The sequence below is a fragment of the Jaculus jaculus genome, chromosome 16 (genome assembly GCF_020740685.1).
Source record: "Jaculus jaculus isolate mJacJac1 chromosome 16, mJacJac1.mat.Y.cur, whole genome shotgun sequence".
Taxonomy (NCBI): domain Eukaryota; kingdom Metazoa; phylum Chordata; class Mammalia; order Rodentia; family Dipodidae; genus Jaculus; species Jaculus jaculus.
Genome location: NC_059117.1, coordinates 37,579,122 through 37,600,668, shown reverse-complemented (window position 1 = coordinate 37,600,668; position 21,547 = coordinate 37,579,122). Strand labels below are relative to the sequence as shown.

General features: G+C 45.3%; 1 protein-coding gene across 3 annotated transcripts in view; it reads left to right on the top strand.

Annotated features, from left to right (window-relative positions):
* Positions 1–2,454: 2,454 nt before the first annotated feature.
* Gsdme (gasdermin E) overlaps positions 2,455–21,547 on the top strand; it is a 74,983-nt gene continuing 55,890 nt past the window's right edge. For 2 of the 3 annotated variants that reach the window (XM_004652804.2, XM_045135694.1), the window contains exons 1-2: positions 2,455–2,506; positions 16,640–16,869. In XM_004652804.2, the coding sequence (XP_004652861.1) occupies positions 16,659–16,869 (211 nt within the window). In that variant the 5' untranslated portion in view covers positions 2,455–2,506; positions 16,640–16,658. Of the gene's footprint in view, positions 2,507–13,127; positions 13,146–16,639; positions 16,870–21,547 lie in introns of those variants that run through there. The other variant, XM_045135695.1, reaches the window with a different exon arrangement.

The window sequence follows — 21,547 nt, the reverse complement described above, 5'->3', positions numbered from 1 at the left end:
TGTAACACCAGTCCATTCCTGAGGGCAGAACTTTCTGATTAATCACCTTTTATTTATTTTTTTAAAGGTGTACACCTTTTTTCTGTTCTTTTTAAAATTTAATTTAATTTTATTTATTTGAGAGAGAGAGAGAGAGAAAGAAAGAATGGGCACACCAGGGTTTTCCAGCCACTACAAAAAAACTTCAGATGTTTGTGCCTCTTTGTGTATCTGTTTTACATGAGTCCTGGGGAATCAAACCTGGGTCCTTTGGCTTTGCAGGCAAGCACCTTAGTCACTAAGCCATCTCTCCAGCCCCATTAATCGCCCCATCAACACTTCCGGCACGAACTCTGGGGCAACATTCAAACTATAGTGTCACCGTATAACTTTATGAAGCCAAAGAAACATTAATGTAGATGAAAGGCTTCTCATCCAGCCTGGGATAGTGATTTTTCTCTCCTTTCAGTACTAATCACACTGGCAAGGTAAGAGGACAAAAGAAGCATCCGCAGCGCTGGGTAATTTCTCTACTCCTTCATCCAACAGCCGCTCATTCTGCACCTGCACTGTATAGTCTCAATTACAAGTGTTGACGAGCTAGATAGAGGCCTTGGGGCCTGGGGTGTGGGCGCTGCATGACCGTGCTGTCTGCCTGGATGTGTGTGAAGTCGGAGCCCCAGGTGAGGAGGCAGTCAACCTGACAGCAATGCAGCCTTCACTTTCCTCTCTTGGTTGCATTCCAGGTGATTAATAAAGAAGACTCCACAACCCACACCACCCTCCACAACAGGGGGGCTTAGTTTTTAATTTGACCATTAGCCACTGAACATGTATCACGCAGTAAGTTTCAAGCTTGGAGCTAGACACAGTGAACAAAGTGAAGACTCACCCTCAAGGAGACAAAAATGGTTAGGACACAGCAAGCCAACACTTCAAATATTATGCACTTTGAGTGGCCATGGTGGTAAGTGTGAAGGAGAAAACACAAGGTAGGGAAGGATCTAAAGTGTCCCTGTGAGTGGGAGATACTTTTATGTTTTTTAAAATATATTTATTTATTTGACAGAGAAAAAGGGAGGGGGATAGAGAGAATATGGGCGTGCCAGGGCCTCCAGCCACTGCAAACGAACTCCAGATACATACACCACCTTGTGCATCTGGCTAACATGGGTCCTGGGGAATCAAACCTGGGTTCTTGGGCTTTGCAGGCAAACACCTTAACTGCTAAATCATCCCTCCAGCCCTGTGTGTGTGTGTGTGTGTGTGTGTTTATTTTTCGAGGTAGGGTCTCACACTAGTCCAGGCTGACCTGGAACTCACTATGTAGTCTCAGGGTGGCCTTGAACTCACGGTGATCCTCCTACCTTTGCCTCTTAGGTGCTGGGGTTAAAGGCATGTGCCACCATGCCCGGCCTGGGAGGTGCTTTAAAATTTTTTTTTTAAAATACATTTTATTTATTTGAGAGACAGAGAAAGGCGGAGGGGTGGGCAGAGAATTGGCATGCCAGGGCCTACAGCCACCACAAAGGAATTCCAGATGCATGTGCCCCCTTGTGCATCTGGTTTATGTGGGTCCTGGAGAGTCGAACCCAGATCCTCTGACATTGCAGGCAAACGCCTTAGCCTTAACCGCTAAGGCATCTCTCCAGCCCCTGGCAAGTGCTTTTAATGTGTGTAATCAGAGAAGAACCCCAGGGGCGGCTACAAGGTAGATAGCAGCTCTAGGGCCCTCTTCCCTCCTTCCCCACCTCAGCAGCCACACAACTCCATACTCAGTATGAGTTCTCAGAAGGAGGATTCTGTCCTCAAGACTCCAAAAAATGTAACCGTCAAGCCCGGTGAAAATCAAGCCGGTGCTGGAATTCTCTCCCCAACAGCTGGTAGGTGAGAGAGCCCTGGTTCGGCCCTCCAGGAGCGTGGAATGCGGGTAGTCATGTCACAAAGTCCCCGATCTCAGGGGCAGGGCCATGAGGAGCTCCCAGAGGCCAGGGCAGCCTGGGACTTTCCGGACTGGGGCTTTCAGTGCTTGGGTCACACACTACAGATGGTGGCAGGTCTGGCTCCGCGACAAGGCTCAGGTCCAGAACCTGGGAGGTGAGGTGTCTGGACATCAGGCTCTACTCCCCCCCCCCCCCCCCTGCCAACCCCTGGGCAGTGGATGACCACTCGGTTCCGGGATGTCTCGGGAAGGAAGGGAGCCACTGTTACTGGGTCTTCTGGCCTGTCTCGGGCCACAGCCAGCCACCCTAGGCCTCCAGCAGCTGCTGGGTGCGGCTGTCCGCCCCGGGGGCGGGGGCAGAATCTCCATCACCTGGGCTCCGGGTCCCCAAATCCCCGAGCCGCCGCCCAGCCCCGCCTCCCGGCGCCTCTCCCTCCGCCCCGCCGCCAGCCCAGGCTCCAGGGGGCGGGAACCGAGCAAAGGTCCCCGAGGGCTTCCCGGCCTCCCTCTCTCGGTCCGTCCGCCCCGCGCTCCCGAGCGCGCCCCAGCCCGCCCGCGGCGGGCCCTCCGAGCGGCGGCGCGCGGGTAAGTGGCGGCGGGCGCCCGCTGCAGGCTCCGCTCCCGCTCCTGCTCCTCCGGCGGCTCGGAAGAGCCGAGAGCACCGGGACCCCTCGCTCCCTCCCGCCCGGGCCCGAGGCATGGGGCTGGCCTTCCCACGCTTCCCGTTCCCGGCCGGGGTCTCCATCACCCCGACCCCTCCCCCCGGGCACGCACCCGCCCCTGGGCCCGCGGGCCACTTCCTTCCCTGGAGATGCCAAGTGCTGCTGGCACCTTCTGCCGCCTCGTTCCCGCTCCGTCCTTCTTTGTCTTCGGGTTTCGCCTCGGGAGGCGCGCAGGATCTCGGCGTGGGGGCTGGAGAGGGCGTGGGAGGCAGACCCCCATTGCTGCCACCCGGGACGTGGGGGCGCAGCGTGGCGTGGGGCTCAGCTCCCTAGGCGGTCCTGGCCTGGGCTCTGGGGGTGGGGTGAGGGGCACCGGCTTCGGGCACCACAGAGGAACAGAGCCCAGGACAGCTCTTTAATGTTTGTGGGAGACTGGATGGGGAGGGGGATTCCGCCGCCCCCACCCTCCCACCTACTGGGAGTCTGAATGGGACCCTGAGAGAGGGAGGGATGTTTTGGGGACTGCCGCTCTCAGGAAGGTGGCTGCAGCCGGGACTCACAGTGGAATAAGAGAAGGGCCTGGAGGTTGCAGGAGCTGCTGGATAAATGCAGGTTTTTTTCTTTTCTTTTTGTTCATTTTTATTTATTTATTTGAGAGTGACAGAGAGAAAGAGGCAGATAGAGAGAGAATGGGCACACTAGGGCTTCCAGCCACTGCAAACGAACACCAGACGCCTGCGCCCCCTTGTGCATCTGGTTAACGTGGGTCCTGGGGAATCGAGCCTCGAACCAGGGACTTTGTATGCTTCACAGGCAAGCACTTAACCACTAAGCCGTCTCTTCAGCCCCAGGTGGTTGGTTTGTTTTTTTTTTTTTTTTTTTCATTGTCTTCCACATCCATCTCTCACTAGCGCTTCTTATAGAGGAAAATTGCCAGACGTTGGCTCCAGACAGATAGATCTGAGACAGAAATGACCCAGATGTCTGGGTACCTGATCCCTAGACTGCCTTGTTGGAAAAAGAAGTTAAATTTTTCCCACAGTGCGGTCCATTTTGAACTCTCCAGGTGTTCACGGGGGTGGTTCGTTCTTTGTGAGAAGCTCTTTGTTGGTATTGGTTTTTGTTGTTGTTTGGTTTGGTTGTTTTTGAAAGAGGGTCTTCTATCCTTCAGAATGATCTTGAACTCTCCATCTTCCTGACCCATCCCCACCGCCAATTACTGGGATTATAGGTGTTCGCCATCTCACCTAGTTTCCCACTTTTTTTTTTTTTTTTTTTTTTTTTTTTTTTTTTGAGGTAGGGTCTCACTCTAGCCCAGGCTGACCTGGAATTCACTATGTAGTCTCTGTGGCCTTGAACTCACGGCGATCCTCCTACCTCTGCCTCCCAAGTGCTGGGATTAAAGGCGTGCGCCACCAGGCCCAGCTTGTAGTTTCCCACTTCTTAAAGATGGTGTCTCCTCATTTAGCCATTTCTTAATTCTCCTGCCTCACCTTCCTCAGTGCTGCAGGCTGAGCTCCCGCCCCTCTTGGGGAGGGTCTTTTTCTGTGCACCGCTGGGCCTCCCCAGCCTTTGCTGCAGGCCAGGGCTGCCTTTCAAGCACTTGCCTGTCCTATGACTAGTGTTTCTTTGTCTCATACTACTGGGGGGAAAGGCAGTTTTTTTCTTTCCATCAAAACTGAAACTTACCCTTTCAAACACATTCTCTTTATGAATGAAGTGAATGGTAAGTAGCCAACCTTAAAAACAAAGAGCAGGGCTGGAGAGATGGCCTAGCGGCTAAGCGCTTGCCTGTGAAACCTAAGGACCCTGGTTCGAGGCTCGATTCTCCAGGACCCACGTTAGCCAGAGGCACAAGGGGGTGCACACGTCTGGAGTTTGCAGTGGCTGGAAGCCCTGGTGCGCCCCATTCTCTTTCTCTCTCTCTCTCTGTGCCTCTTTCTGTCACTCTCAAATAAATAAATAAAAATGAACAGCAAATTTAAAAACAAAGAACTGACCGGGGATCAGCAGAGCAGGGCACATAAATCGCTGCTCTGGAGGCAGGGGGACCATGGGTGGAATTTTGGACCTTACTACTAATACTCTGGGTGGCATTCAAGGCCCAGTACTCAAAGATCAGCAGGAGTTGGACAGATGGGTTCATTGTTCCTTGCAGCCAGGGAGACTGGTATGTAGGTGATTTTGGATGGAGGAGTTAAAGAAACAGAGTTTTGCTTTTGATTAGAGGCTGGCAGAAAGGGAAGAAAATTCTGTTTGCATCTCTTCATAAAATCTTGGCTAAAAGGTGAACATGGAGCTAAACTGCAGCTGTGGCTGGTCAAGAAGCAGCTCGTCACTGGCCAGGCATGGGAAGATGACATTTGGTCACTTTTGGGTTTGGTCTGTAGTTGGATATGATTCCTGAGTGGCTTGTCTTTGCCTTGATTCATGATCTGAGTGGCCCTGCCTCACAGAGTGCCCTGTGTTCACAGTCCCTGGAGATACCAAGCTAGCTGTTAGTAGCACCACAGCCTAGCTGGTACTGCTAGTGCCCTGTGCTCTCAGACAGCAAGAATGCCAGGCCAGCTCCTAGTGACACCACGGCCTAGTTGGTAGCACCAGTTCACTGTAGTCTTTGTCAGCAAGAGTGCCAGGCAACCTCCTGGTAACACCTGGCCTAGCTGGCACTGCTGGTGCCCTGCTAGTTCTCAGTCAGCAAGAATGCCAGGCAACCTCCTGGTGATTCTACAGCCTAGTTGGTAATGCTAGACTAGCTCTGGAGGCTGGGGCTGCTTCTCTATTTTTCATGATCTTGGGCAAATTATGTAACATCCTTGAACTTTAGTTTCTACATCTGCAAGACGTGGACAATGTCTGCTTCAGAGAATCGTTATGAAGATTAAATGAAGGCATATAGACAAAGCAATATGATCGCTGCCTGGCTGAGAGCAGGAGCTCAGTATACTGTCGCTCGGCTTTGGATCTGATATGTGATGGCGAGATCTCTTCCCAAGAACCTAGAACCATTTATTATTTTTATTTAGAGAGAGAGATTTAAGAGACAGAGGAGAGAGAGTTGGTGTGCCAAGGGCCTCAGCCATTGCAATCAAACTCCAGATGCTGTGCCATCTAATGGGCCTGTGCTACCTTGCATCTGCCTTACCTTTGTGCATTTGGCTAATGTGGGACCTGGGGAGTCGAACATAGGTCCTTAGGCTTCATAGACAAGTGGCTTAACCATTAAGCCATTTTTCCAGCCCCCTAGAGCCCTTTCTGGTGGTGGCCCAGAGCTTCCGTGCAGAAGAATTCTAGGCTAGTACTTGGGGGCCGAGGAAGGAGCATGAAGAGTTCAAAGGCCAGTCTCAAACTGTTTCAAAGAGGGGAAAAAACAACTGTTTCAAAGAGGGGAAACAAAAAATGGAGGAACAGGAGAGGGAAGGGAGGGAGGGAGGGAAGAGGAAACAATAGTAGTCGTCATTTGAAAAATGAAAATGAACCAGGTCCCTTGCAATTCAAAGGTTAAGACCCAACAGGTGCTAGACATTCTGGTCTGTTCTCACTATTACCTCGGAAGCTACTTTTCCCTCTGATTCCTTGTTCCCACAGCCGGTGGCCCCAGGAGCTGTGTGTTTTGCCCACTTTGAGTGTTGTCTTTGTGGCTTCATGTCCAGGAGCCCAACTCGGTCCTCCCCATAACCACATTGACTGTCTGAGTTCTAATCTGCTTTGCATGGGAAGCCAGGTGGTCTTAAAGACCCTTTGCTGGCACAATTCTTAAGTCTAGGTTCTGTGTGACAACTGTGAGCAGCTTGATGTCTACCTGCCTGAGACCCTTTTCATGTACTTCAGCCGTGTGACTGAGTCCCAGCCAGCCTTCCGCCTATGGAGACATCGTCTCTGTGCTTCTCTGCCCCCGGTAGCATGGCTCTAGATCCTTCATCTGTTTGAACCTGGGCACATTAGCTGCTCTCTCTTGGTTACACTAGCTGCATCAAATGTTTGAGAATGATGTTGGAAGCTTATTGCCTCCTAACGACACACAGGAAACTAAATTTCTAGCCTGTATTTTGGCTGATCTTTCTGGAATGTAAAAAGTGCAGTACTTGCTAAGCCAGGAGTATGGTGAGTTTGAGGCCAGCCTGAATAGATAGTGAGATCCTGTCTTAAAATATATTTTATTTATCTTTAAAAAAATATTTTAAAGGCCAGGTGTGGTGGCTTATGCCTGTAATCCCTGCACACAGGAGCCTGAGGCAGAATTGCCATGAGTTCATCTTGGGCTACATAGTGAGTTCAGCTACAGTATGAGACTGTCGCATTAGACCCAAAAAAAAGTTACTAGAAAAAAGTACAAATAAAAGATGTTTTATTAAAATAATATAGCCTAAATGGATACTGAGTGAGATTCCATTTCTCTCCTGTCAAGCTGGCAAGGATATAGAAGTGTGCCAACACACTATTGCTAATACTGGCGCTTTCATATGTTATTATTGAGATTGCAGAAGGGTAATGTAAAGTTACCAATGCATTTGCCTGTTGATCACGCAATCTCTTCTCATATACATGTACTCAGGAATAAAAGGGTATTTAGTGATATTTTTTGTTTGTTTGTTTGAGACAGGGTCTTACTCTGTAGCCCAGGCCAGCCTGGAAGTCACTATGTAGCCCAGGCTGGCCTCAAACTCATGATAATTTCTCCCCCAGTCTCCTGAGTGCTGAGATTACAGGCATAAACCACCATGTCTGGCTAGTGGTTGTGCGTGTGTGTGTGTGTGTGTGTACATGTGTTTGTATAGTTGTGCATGCATGTAGAGACCAGAGAACATCTTGAGTGTTTAGCCTCAGACACTGTCCATCTTTTTAAAAAAAATATTTGAAAGAAAGACAGAGAAAGGGAGGGAGAATGGATAGACCAGGGCCTCTAGCCACTGCAGTAAAATTCCAAATGCATCTGCCACCATGTGCATCTGGCTTTCATGAGTACTCAGGCATTGGACCTGGGTCCTTTGGCTTTTCAGGCCTCAACTGCTAAGCCATCTCTCTCTATGCCCAACTGTCCACTTTTTTGGACACATAGTCTCTACTTGGCCTGGTGTTTGCCAACTAGATTAGACAAACCAGTTAGCCAATTACCATCATCCCAGTTCTGGGATTACAAACATATGCTACCACACTCAGGTTTTGTTTTTTTTTTTTTAAACTTATTTTCTCCTTTTTGTTTAGTGTAGGACACCCAGCCTATGCAATGATACTGCCCATGTTAAGGGGGGGTCTTCCCACCTCAACTGGCCTAACCTAGAAACTCTAAAGACATGTTCAGAGGTTTGTTTCCATTATAATTTTAAAAGTTATTTATATGAGAGGTGGGGGGGGGGATGGCAGATAAAGAGAAATGGAATGGGAGTGCCAGGGCCACCAGCCACTGCAAATGAACTCCAGATGCATGTGCCCCTTTGTGCATCTGGCTTATGTGGGTCCTGGGGAATCAAACCTGAGTCCTGAGGTTTCACAGGCAAATGTCTTAACCACTAAGCCATTTCCCCAGCCCCATTATAATTTAAAAACCCACCTAGTTGACAAGATTAACCACCACAGAAGCCAGAAGTATTTGTCAAATATGGGAATTCTTTCTAGCTATTGTTTTGACTGAATTGTCTTTTCTTTTATTCTTTTTTTTTTTTTTTTTTTTTTTTTTTTTTGAGGTAGGCTCACTCTAGCCCAGGCTGACCTAAAATTGGCTATGTAATCTCAGGATGGCCTCAAACTCACAGAAATCCTCCTACCTCTGCCTCCAGAGTGCTAGGATTAAAGGCATGTGCCACCACACCTGGCTCCAAATTTATAAATATATTAAAAAATATATGTATATATACACATACACATATGTATACACACATGTGTATACACACATATGTGTATACACACACATGTATATATACACACATTTTATATATATATATTTTGCTACTAGCTTTCTTTTGAGTTTTTTTTATTAGGAACTTTGTTATATGAAAAATTCATGTGTTAGTCCCATTATCCTTGTATTAACCTATTATATCTCCTTCTCCCTACCCCCATTCCAGTAAGAGTGTTGCTCAGTGGGATCACTGGTATTTACCATGAGGTTCTGGGTTATGAATATAGCAGTTAGTCGCTAAGTGGGGAGGAATGCCTCAGAATACTCCTTCCCACTCTGGCTCTTACAGTCTTTCTTTTTCCCCTTCTGCAATGTTCCCTGAACCTTGACAGGTGTGTTATAAGTCTACTTTGGTGTTGAGCTCTCAGTAACTTCTGGATTTCTGCTTTGATACGTTTTGAGTGTCCTCAGTGTCTATTACCATCTCCCTGGCACAGGTTGTCAAGCTGTCTGTGAGAGCAGCACTCATGTTTAACTTGACATTTCCTCTGTGGTGTCACCTGGACCCTGGCTGATGTGTGAGGGGTGGTTCATCTCATGATAGGCAGCCAGCTATCTTTTCTTGTCATCTTGACAGATTTGGGTTCTCTCTGGTGTTCACTGCTTTCTGTAATAAAACAACACAGATTCTCCAACTAGGAGTGATATCAGCATGGGCTAAAGGGGATAAGCATAGTTAATTGGGAGACGTCTTGATAGCTGTAGCCACACTTTTGGTCAAAGACTAGTGGGAGCTTCTCTCTGAAGTCTGTCACCACTGTCTCCATAGGATTCTGACTTGCTTCCCATTAGCAGCTATGAGTTCTTTTCCCCTGAGTGAGCCTCTAACATAATCATAGAGCCATTGGTTACCTTCTTAGTCTGAGTGCCACTATAGCACAGATAGATGTGTACATCTTGTCTGGATTGTTGATTTTTGAATCCAGCAGAATCCCTTGCTTATTCACAATGTTGGTGGCCATTATCCCTCAGAAGCTTTCATAGCACTTTCCAGCATTATGAGGACTAGCCATCAGGAGCTGGCTTCCTTCCAAATTCCACTGTGATCTCTTAGTGTCCTGTATTGGCAGCTTGCGGTGTCTTCAGCAACAGGGTCTTACCTTTTAGCTCTGGTGGGTGACTTAGTGCTTTGGCAGAAGGCTGCCTTGTTTTGGGGATGAACAATCTTTAGGATGTTCTCACAGATGTCTCCTTCCTATCATTTTTACATATGTAAACTATATCATTATTATATTATTACAGACATCTTCCAGTATTTTCTTAGAATTGGAGTGTATATGCCAGCCATACAATTTTCAGATTGCTTGGAGTTCATCTCTTTTTTTAAAAACTTTATTGACAGTTTTATATACATAGAATGTATTTGATCATAATCCTCTCCAATTACTTTTTGATTCTGCTTCCCTCATCCCCTTTTCAGTGAATTCTTTCTTCTTTCCAGCTACTATCTTGTGAATGTAAGGATAGCCACTGTGAAGTTATGAATGCAATCAGCACTTGGTGTGTGGAAGATAGAATTCCAGAGCACTGCTCCCATTTTTTGGCTCTTAAATTCTATCTTCTCTTTTGCAATGATCCCTGCATCTTGAAGGGTGTGACAGAGATGTCTCATTTTGTGCTAAACACTCAGCTGTCATTTCCTTTCAGTTTATGGATAGGTTTTGAGTTTCCCCAGTAGTCACTATCACTGGAAAAGAGAAGCTTCTCAAAAGTGAGAGCACAAATAGAAATATTGATAGGGCAGTTGGGTGACTATAATATATTCATTTAGCTAAACAGTAGGTGCTTCCTCCCTAGTTCTTATGACCTCTCTAGCCATAGGCTTTTGACCAAGTTTTCAGTACCAGGTGTGAGTTTTTCCCATGGAGTGTACCTCAAATCCAGTCGGAGAGCAGTCAGTTACCCCCATAACAGACATGCCACAGTTGCACTAGTGGGCTCATCTTGCCTATCTGGTCAGTTGTGTATCTTGCAGGGCCCACTGCTGGTTAAGTGTGTGGATAGCAGGTTGCATATCACTTTCCAGCACTGTGACAGCTAGTTGGTAGGAAGGAAGCTTCTGATTAGTTCTACATTGAGTTATCAGTGTCCTGCAAGACCTGTGTATATCCAGGTCTTGGGTGTCAAACTCAGACCCTTGTGCCTGTGAGAAGTTTCCCAACTGAGCAAATCTCCCCAGTATGGAGTTTTGTTTTGTTTTTTTATATTATTGAGGTAGGGTTTTACTGTAGCCCAGGCTGACCTTGAATTCACTGTGTAGTCTCAGGGTGGCCTTGAACTCATGGTGATCCTCCTACCTCTGCCTCCTATGTGCTGGGACTAAAGGCATGGTACTTTTTAAATAACAGAAATTGTCAAACAATTTAAGGTGGATTGTGCTTTTAATCCTAACACTAGGGAAGCTGAATTAGAATCTCCATGGTCAGTTTGGGCTAGAGTAAGGCCCTGCTTCATGAAAAGAAAAGAAAAAAAAAAAAAAAACCAAACAAAAACAAAAAATCCAACAACTCAAGTGAAGGCCAGGTTAAATAAGCAATGATACAGTCTTGGTGGATTACTATACAACTGTAAGAAGGTACTAGTAAGGGGTGATTTCTAGGCAGTTGTACAGGACAAAAAAAACCAAGATACTGAACAATAGACTTAAAAATTTTTATTTATTTATTTATTTAATTTGAGAGAGAGAGAGAGAAGGAGGGAGAATGGACACACCAGGGCCTCCAGTCACTGCATATGAACTCTAGACACATGCATCCCCTTGTGCACCTGGCTTATGTGGGTCCTGGAGAATTGAACCAGGATCCTTTGGCTTTGTAGACAAATGCCTTAACAGCTAGGCCATCTCTCCAGCCCCTAGCCTTTTAAAATTTGCATTATTATTATTATTTTATAATATATTGTATTTATTTATTTATTTGAGAGAGAAAGAGGCAGAGAGGAAGAGAAGGGAAGAGAATGGGTGCGCCAAGGCCTCCAACCACTGCAAATGAACTTCAGATGCATTCGCCCGCCCCCTTGTGCATCTGGTTTATGTGGGTGCTGGGGAATTGAACTAAGATCTTTTGGATTTGCATGCAAACGCCTTAATCACTAAGCCATCTCTTCAGCCCCTAAGTTTGCATTTATATAAGGAATCATGACGATAGTATAATGGATGGGAAGAAGAGAAAAAGGGTAGGTAGGGTCATGGGTAGGAATGAGTTTTCTATTATATGTCATTTTGCATAATGTAGATTTTTATGCCATATAAGTTTATGCACTCAAACATAATGACAAAAAAAAAAAAAGAAACTTCTAGCTTTAAGCTCTCTAGAGAATCTCTTCGAGAAATCTCATGACTGGGTCAGCCTGATTCTAATGAAAACCTACAAAGTAGTAACTCTCCCTAAAGCAGTTTACACTGTCAAGAGGGAGAGTTGTTCATATTTGATGTTAGATGAAACAGAAACTTCCATTAAAAATTAATTTTTTTTATCACCCTCTAATCCCTCCAGGGAGAATTGGTGTCATTGCCAAGGCTTTGCCATACACAACAGATGGATTCTATTTTTTTTTTTTTTTTTCCTTTTTGAGGTAGAATCTCACTCTAGCTCAGGCTGACCTGGAATTTACTGTGTAGTTCCCTTGGCCTCGAACTCACAGAGATCCTCCTACCCTCTGTCTCCCAAGTGCTGGGATTAAAGGCGTGCACCACCCCACCTGGCTATGTTTTTTATTTTTTTGATTTGTCAAGGTAGGGTCTTACTCTAGTCCAGGCTGACCTAGAATTCTTTGTAGTCTGAGTGACCTTGAACTCACGGCAATCCACCTACCTCTGCCTCCCAAGTGCACCACCACGCCTGGCTGTTGGGTTTTTTAATAGCAAGACTCATTCATGTCCCAGGAAACCTATTTGATCTGAAAGTAAGCCATGAACTCCCATTCAACTTGTCCTAGGAGAGAATCTTGAACCATAACAGTAAAGATCCTGGCTCAGGAATAAACTGAGGTAGACCATCTCACTCAGCTTGTCCTAGGAGAGAACCTAGAACCCATAACAATAAAGATTCCTACACAAGAGTAAACTGAGGCAGACCAGACCACGCCTCTTCTCTTGGACCAGCAGGATGAATTCCCACAGGTCCTAGGGCAACCTGGCTTTGTTGAAAGTTTTCTTCTTGTTTTGGCAAAACAAATCCTGCCTCTTTTCCTGCAGACAGTTGCGATGGCCCCATGGTCTCCAGCAGTCTCCTTCCCCCTGAATCCGTCTCTTGGTGCCTGGCTTCCCCATGACACTGCTTACCTGTGCCTGAGCTACCTCAAGGGCAGCTTAGAATTCTTTTCCTTGCATCGCCACCAGTCACCCAGCCAGAGTTCTGGTGAAACCCGACCCATGTCTTCTCTCCTCTTATGACAGACACTGACTAAGTTCAGGGTCTCACATTTCTCATTCATTTCTAATCTGTTTTTTATTGGCTTTCAGAAGATCTAAGTGACCATGCTGATCACGTTGCCCTCTAGGCAACCCCCTCATGGCCCCTGTTACCCTGATTCCCCTGCAGGAGATTTGTCAGCCTTCAGTGCTGCTCCAGGAGCCTCCTCAGCTTGCCCCTGACACTTCCCCGCTCCGCAATCCTGTGCTCCAACGCAGGGGTCAGTCCCAAAGCTTGCTGATCTAGTCCAGGTGGGTCAGGAAAGTGAGTGTGTGGCCTGGGTCATCAGATGCTCGCTGATAACATCTTGCTGTGCCATTTCTCTCCTCTCACACCTCCTGCACCCTCCCTGCTTTGTGAGTGGGCAGCCCTCCCGGGTTCCTTGCCTGACACTTGACCTGCAAAGTCCAGCTTGGCTGCTGTCAACTACACCCGGGCAGCTGTGACCCTTTCCTTCTTTCTGGTGGGATTAGTGAGTCGTCTTCTTGGTTCATTCTTTATAGCAAATTGCCAATAGCAAACCTAATGATTAAGAAAAAAAAACCCTAATGCTGTGTGTGTGTGTGTGTGTGTGTGTGTGTGTGTGTGCGTGCACACGCATGCACGCTGTGTGTGTGCTACATATGTGTATGTATATGTGTGTTGTGTGTGTGTGACATATTGTATGTGTGTGCTGTGTGTGTGTGTGACATATTGTATATGTGTGTGTGTGTGCTGCATGTGTGTGTGTGTGACAGGTTATCACTCCTTAGCCCAGACTGGCCTGGAACTCTTATAGTCCAGATTGGTTTTGAAGTCGCAGAGATCTTCCCTCTGCATGCTGGGATGAAAGGGACAAGCCACCATGCCTAGCTTACACCTGGTGGTTTTTAAGTGCTTAAAACTAGGACCTGGGTGTAATGCATGCTCAAGAACAGTTAATAAAGGACTCAAGTGGCGATTTAGTGAATGGATAAAGTGTGCCACTGGAAGCAAGATCTTTAACCATGGTACTTGCTATTCCTTGTTGTAGAGAGGACTTTGTATCATCAAGCTCACCTCTGTAAATGTTCCTTTTGGCTGTGGTGTGCAAGAACAGGTGCTGCTTCATAGTTACCTAAGGAAAGATTCTTTAGAGAAGACTAGGTAAATGTTTTATCATAGCCCAGAGGAGAGTCACAGTGAATAAAGTGAATTGAGTCATTCAAGTCCAAGATCACTCCCAGCTTTTACACTGGAGACTGACCAGGACAAGCACCAGTGTAAGAACGAGTAAAACCTAGCTCTTGCCCACTAGATATTTTAGCTCATTCATGGATCTTTAAAATGTTATTTTGGGGCCGGAGAGATGGCTTAGTGGTTAAGCGCTTGCCTGTGAAGCCTAAGGACCCCGGTTCGAGGCTCGGTTCCCCAGCTCCCACGTTAGCCAGATGCACAAGGGGCGCACACGTCTGGAGTTTGTTTGCAGAGGCTGGAAGCCCTGGCGCGCCCATTCTCTCTCTCCCTCTATCTGTCTTTCTCTCTGTGTCTGTCGCTCTCAAATAAATAAAAATTAAAAAAAAAAAAGTTATTTTGGCTGAGTGTGGTGGTCCACAACTGCAACCCCTACACTCAGGAAGCTGAGGAAGGGGCATCTTGAGTTCGATGCTAGCCTGGGCTGTTACATAGCAAGACCCTGTCTCAAAACACAACTACTACAACACACCCCCGCCCCACACACACACAAAAAAACTAGTTAAAATAAGAAACAAACAAAAAATCCAAGCAAGCAAATGAAAGTGTCATTTTAATTTGTTTTTGTATAATAATTATTATACATAAATGGGCATGTATTATAATATGTTCACATTTATATGTTGATTATGTTCAATTCATATAGTGTACTTCATAACATTTGTGCATATTTCTACTGGAGTATTTAACTTGATTTGTAAACATTTTTGAAATAAGAATCGTTTTGTCATGAAGATTGTAAGTACTTTCTTTGTCGTGTGTCTTTCTGAAAGCCCGTCTTATTCTACCACTGCATAAATATTTCTCTGTATTTCTCCCACTGCCTTTATGGTTTTATTGCACTGAGAATCTGCTCTTGTGCATGGGCCGTTTTATTAGTCTTCCACCACCTTTCCTTTGTTTTGCCCATTGTGTCTCTTCTTTTTCCCCTCCAGATGAAGTATGACTGTGCCTTATTTCAGGTTAAAAAGCAGTAGCTGGGCTGGAGAGATAGCTTAGCGGTTAAGCGCTTGCCTGTGAAGCCTGAGGACCCCGGTTCAAGGCTCGGTTCCCCAGGACCCACGTTAGCCAGATGCACAAGGGGGCACATGCATCTGGAGTTCATTTGCAGTGGCTGGAGGCCCTGGCGTGCCCATTCTCTCTCTCTAGCTGCCTCTTTCTCTCTCTGTCACTCTCAAATAAATAAATAAATAAAAATAAAGAAAAATATTAAAAAATAAAAGCAGTAGCTAGTTTACTTTTCATTTCTGAATAGGAAAATCACACAAGGTAGAGAAAAGTCATCTTTGGTCTTTCAAAGTACTGCAGGCATCCCTGGGCATTTGCTAAGGGGTTTGCTCCAGGACCACCTCCCTTAGACAGCTCCCTACATCTGGATTCCAGAACCTGGGATGCTCAAGTCACTTCAACAGCATAATGTGGGATTGGCACACAGCCTACACATATGTCTAGTACACTTTAAATCTCCTGTATTATATTGTTTAATACAGTGTAAACAATTTGCAAATACTTGTTATATTGCATTGTTTTAAGAAATAGTTGCAAGGAAAAGTCTATATGGGTTCAGTACAGGTACAATTATTTTTGAATATTTCAATCTACATTTAGTTGAATCTGTGGAAGACATTATGTCCAACAAATATTCCTACCTCTCTGCCTTCTATAGTCTTGGTAGGATTTTGTTCTCCACTCTCGTGGTTGGTTAAAGGTATGAGACTAATTTTGACAACTTCTAAGTGAGCCTGCCCTTAGTTTCTCTTATGCCAGAGTACTTAGCTTCTGTAACACCTTCTAAAACACTCTTTTCTGTTGAATAATGATTGACGATGTTCAAGATGACTGCTTTTGTTTGGTTTGATCCCTGGATGACTGTAACAAGCAAATCTCTCACCTGGGTGTGGGGTGGCTCACACCTGTGATCCAGAGGCTGAAATGAAGCAGGAGAATTGTCATGAGTTTAAGGTCACCTTGGTGAATTCTAGGCCAAACTGGGATAAAGAGTTTAGGTCCAAAAAAAAAAAAAAAAATATATATATATATATATATATATATATATATATATATCAACAAAGCTCCCTTATTTCCATGTATTGATATGTAGTGTGAACAACAAATAATTTTGAGACAGTGTCTCACTGTACAGCCCTGGCTAACCTGGAGCTCACTATGTAACCCAGGATAACCTTGATCTTTCTGCTTCTGCCTCTTGAATGCTCGGATTATAGCTATGCGCTGCCACGCCCAGAGCAACAAATGGGTTCTTACTGTTACAAGGCACCAAAATCTGAGGCTGTTTCTGAAGCTAACAGAGCATATCCTGAGGGCTGTGTTCTCCTTTGGGATTGCAATTTGACTCTTTCTTGTTTAAGTTTGATTTCTTTGTCATCAGGCAAGCTCAAATTAAAGGCTTTCAAAGAAGAGGACGTGTTCTTTCATTTGTACTTTTGAGACTATGATAATTTTAGAAACAAAACAAAATAAACACTTCATATTTGATTTTAGGATAACCTTATTTATTTATTTTTTTTTCCAGGTAATTTGCAACCTTCAAAATGTTTGCCAAGGCAACAAGGAATTTTCTTAAAGAGGTTGATGCTGGTGGTAACCTGGTTGCGGTATCAAACTTGAATGACTCTGATAAGTTGCAACTGCTCAGTCTGGTGACCAAAAAGAAGAGATACTGGTGTTGGCAGAGACCCAAGTACCAGTTCTTATCCATCACCCTCGGAGATGTTCTCACAGACGACCGATCTCTGAGTCCAGGTAGGTTTCTTTGCGAATATCCTGTGGTTTGCCCCAGAATACAAACTGATTGTTCTGGACAGGTATGATCTGGAATGGAAGTGGTACCTTATGTTGAAGTTTTTCTTGTCTTTGCCTTCTTTGTTAAAGGATATCTTTCCTTACAACAAGCAATATTCTGTAGGCCTAAATGAAAAGTGATAGCTTACTGTTTGAACTGTATTTCAGTTTTGGTAGAAAAGTCATTTATGCCCATCATAGACGCTGTGAACAAGTGGGATGGCGGAAAAAATTGGTTTAGTGTTGAGACCGAAAATGTTGCCTACTGATCAGAAGGGCTTCACTAGTGTTATTATTCATCTAATAATATGAATAATATGAATAATATTTTTTTGGGCGGGGGGGAGAGGGGTAGAGATATGTAGCATCCTAAGATGGTCCTAAAATGCTTGCAGAGTGGGAACTAGGGAGATTGGTTTTTATGGTGATTAGTGGGTGGAGATAGGGTGAAATCCCCGGCCACAGATTGGGCTCCTGTGGGTTAGCGTTCGTTAGTCACAGTGAAAGGAACATGTGAGCTTTTGTCAGTTTGCAGGAACGCAGTCGAAGGAAGGAAAGGGACTGGTGGGCTTGAAATCTGTCATTAGACAATGAAAATGGATTAGACACTATACTGGAGCACAGCTAGGTGCCGTGGGACATTTCGGTCAGTGATGTGCTGTCTGTAAGGCTATGGCTCCTTCAGATGGTACTGCCTGGTGACTGATGCAATGAACATTTTTGTATAATTTTCAGGTGTTTTTTTTTAAACAATTTATTATTTATTTATTTATTTATTTGAGAGCAACAGACACAGAGAGAAAGACAGATAGAGGGAGAGAGAGAGAATGGGCGCGCCAGGGCTTCCAGCCTCTGCAAACGAACTCCAGACGCGTGCGCCCCCTTGTGCATCTGGCTAACGTGGGTCCTGGGGAATCGAGCCTCGAACCGGGGTCCTTAGGCTTCACAGGCAAGTGCTTAATCGCTAAGCTGTCTCTCCAGCCCAACAATTTTTTTAATATGGATTCTTACACTGGACCAGATGTTGGGAAATTTTGCTGTTCTACTATTGGAACATGGTGATATATGAAATTATCAGCAATTCTTTTTTTAAAATACTTTTTGTTTATTTATTTAAGAGTGACAGACAGACTGAGAGAGAAAGGGGCAGATAGATAGAGAGAGAATGGGTGTGCCAGAGCCTCCAGCCACTGTAAACGAACTCTGGATGCATACACCACCCTGTGCATCTGGCTTATGTGGGTCCTGGGGAATCGAGTCTTGAACCAGGATCCTTAGGCATCACAGGCAAGTGCTTAACCACTAAGCCATCTCTCCAGCCCACCAATTCTTAGTTATTGGGTGAAATGATGTCAGAGTCCTCTTTCAATTGTAGTTTGTAATTTAACGGCATCTCTACTAAAGAGAAAAAGAGCTACAGCTGCTTGTCTGAGTTTACAGAGTTTCTGACTTCTCACAGACAAGGCTTCCAGTCATCAAACCAGCCCGGGGGGGGGGGGGGCTGGTGCTGCCACAAAATGGGAGAATGAGTTTATGTTAGTTTTACATTACCTCCCAGCCTCAAATTTATGTTCTTGCTGGTGAAATCTCCTTTGGCAAAATAACTGAATATAAGTCAAATCAAGATTACAAATAGTTACAGAATAGTCCCTGGGCCCCCGAGTGACTGGGATATCTCTGCCATGCGATGCTGAGATGCTGGCCTCGAGGTGTCTTGTCTAGTTGGACTGGTGACACTGCTCACAGTCACTGCAGATAAAACAAGCCTCTGAGCATGGTGATCATGGGACGCTAGAGCTCGTCCTGGACTCTGAGTCCTGCTGAAGTCAGTGATGGAAAGCGCCCTTTGCTTTGACTAACGAATATGTTCAAGGTGCTTTATGTTTGCCACTGGCCCTAACACTGACTCATGTGCTGCCCAAGGGTAGGGGGTAGAAGAGGTGCTGGATTGTTGGGGGCTCATTAGTAGCCTGTTGATTCCATTTTCTTCCCTTCCATCATCAGCAGCGGAGCTTGATGCAGAAGTATGCACAAAAGACATCTTTATTTCATTTCATTTTTTTGTAGGTGTAATTTCTGCTACCTGCTGTATGACCAGTTTCGGGGAATATTATAATATTATAGTTTGACTTTATAGTGTCTCCCCCAGGCTCATGGTTTTTTTTTCCTGTTTGTGTTTTTTTTGGTGTTGTTGTTTTTGTTTGTTTTGAAGTAGGGTCTTGCTCTAGCCCAGGCTGACCTGGAATCCACTATTTAGTCTCAAGGTGGCCTTGAACTCAAGGTAATCCTCCTACCTACCTCTGTCCCCCAAGTGCTGGGATTAAAGGTGTGTCCCACCACACTGGGCTCAAGGTTCATGTTTTTAACACTTGGTCTCTAGCTGTTTTAGGAGGCAATGGAACCTGTAAGACGTGGGTTTTCATGGCAGAAACAAATGACGAGATAGGTACCTTTGAAGATATGCCTGGCCTCTGGTTTCTGCCACACAGTCTGTTTCCTATTTTAGTGTGTGAGAAATGAGAGGGGGTGAGGAGGGAAGACAGAGATGTTGTCTCTTCTGTTGAAGGGTTAAAAAGTTAGAGAAACTCAATCCTGGAGGGATGGCATTCTGTGGGGAGCTCCCTTCCCCTCAAGACCAGCAGTCATCAGTCCTTGAAGGCAAAGCTCCTGCTTCTGCATGTGGTGACAGGTCCCTCAGCTTCCCGTTCCTTTAGTTTAGGTTTTATTTAGATTTTATATCTTAGCCAATTGTGTAAGAGTGTGAGGTTGCGCAGGCATAGGACCATTGCTTTAGGAGATAAATAAAATAGCCAACAGAGTACTTGCTGGTGTGTGTGCTTGCTTGAACTCTTTAAAAAGAAGTAAACATGGGGCTGAATCAGTGGCTTAGCAGTTAAGCACTTGCCTGTGAAGCCTAAGGACCCCAGTTTGAGGCTCAATTCCCCAGGACCCGCATTAGCCAGATGCACAAGGGGGCACACATGTCTGGAGTTGGTTTGCAGTGGCTGGAGGCCCTGGTGCGCCCATTTTCTCTCTCTTTTTCTGCCTCTTTCTCTCTGTTGCTCTCAAATAAATAAATAAACATAAAAAGACAAAAAAATAAAAAAAATAAAAAAATAAGTAAATAAAGAAGTAAACACACCTTGCCATTTTATTTTGGATTATGCAGTCATTCTCAAACCCTAGACTCATTTCTTCTCTCTCTCTCTCTTTCTAGGTAGGGTCTTGCTTTATCCCAGGCTGACCTGAAATTCACCATGTAGTCTCAGACTAGCCTTGAATTCACAGTGATCCTCCTACTTTGGCTTCCTTAGTGCTGGAATGAGTAGTGTGTGCCACCACACCTGGCTCAGTTCTTTTTTTTTTTTTTTTTAAAGTGTGTGCCATCATGCCTGGCTTAAATTTTACATTTTCTTCAATTTTATTTATTTATTTGAGACATTGAGATATAGAAATAGGTAGGCGGGGGGGGGGGGGAGAGAATGGGTGCGCCAGGGCTTCCAACCTCTAGAAACAAACTCCAGATGCACGTGCCCCCTTGTGCATCTGGCTTACGTGGGTCCTGGGGAATCAAACCTGGGTCCTTTGGCTTTGCAGGCAAATACCTTAACCACTAAGCCATCTCTCCAGCCTTCAGTCCTTTATTTAAGAAACAAGTATTTATTTATTTGAGAGAGATAGAGAGAATGGGCACACCAGGGCCTCCTGCATGTGAACTCTAGACACATGTGCCACTGTGTGCATCTGGCTTTATTTGGGCATTGATGAATAGAACCCAGGCCATCCAGCCTTGCAAGCAAGAACCTTTAACTGCTGTGCCATCTCTTCAGCCCCTTTAGACTCGTTTCTAACAGGTGTGACGAGCAGATTCTGCTCCGCACTCCTGCTGCTGTGCACTGCGTCACCTTGCCATGGTTGGTTGAAACCCTCTGAAACTATAAGCCGAAATAAAATTTCCTCCCTTCACTCATATTTGGACAGAGTTTCTAACTATGGTAGCAATACTCACGAGACCAGAACTGTGTCCTGAAGATAGAATTTCTGTCAGTGCAGCACTTTGTAGAACCTTTCACTGTCCTGTTTATCGGGTAAAAATGTTGTGATCTAAACTTAATGGATAGGTTCAGCGCCTGCATAGCAGTGGATAGACTGAGCACTTGTTGTATAACTGGCAATAGACTCATAAGGTAGGTATTGTTTGCCTCTAAATTTTACACGAAAATCTAAGGTTTGAGGATGGAAGTGTTACCCAAGGTTTCCTAGGGTTGCATATGTGAGGCCCCAACTTTCATTTCCTGCATCAAAACCAAAACAAGGAGCTAAAAACGAAAACCTCATCCAATGTTTTCTCAGCAGTAATTTTTAGAGTGAAGAACCTTAAGCTCTTATCACCTGCTCCGTGCTGCTTCCCAGAGCAGTTCCCAAAGTGCCTGCGCTCCACAGGGTGTTAGGCAGGAAAGACTTTGAATTGAGGGCATCTCCTCCATAGCTTTTTTTTTTTTTTTGTACGCTGGTGGAAATGACTCTCTTTCATAAATTGTCAATTAATGAATGGTGGTTACTTTATAGTCCTGGTGAAAAGGTTGATTTTCTTGACTGGAGAGATATATAAAGGGTGTGTGTGTGTGCGTGTGTGTGT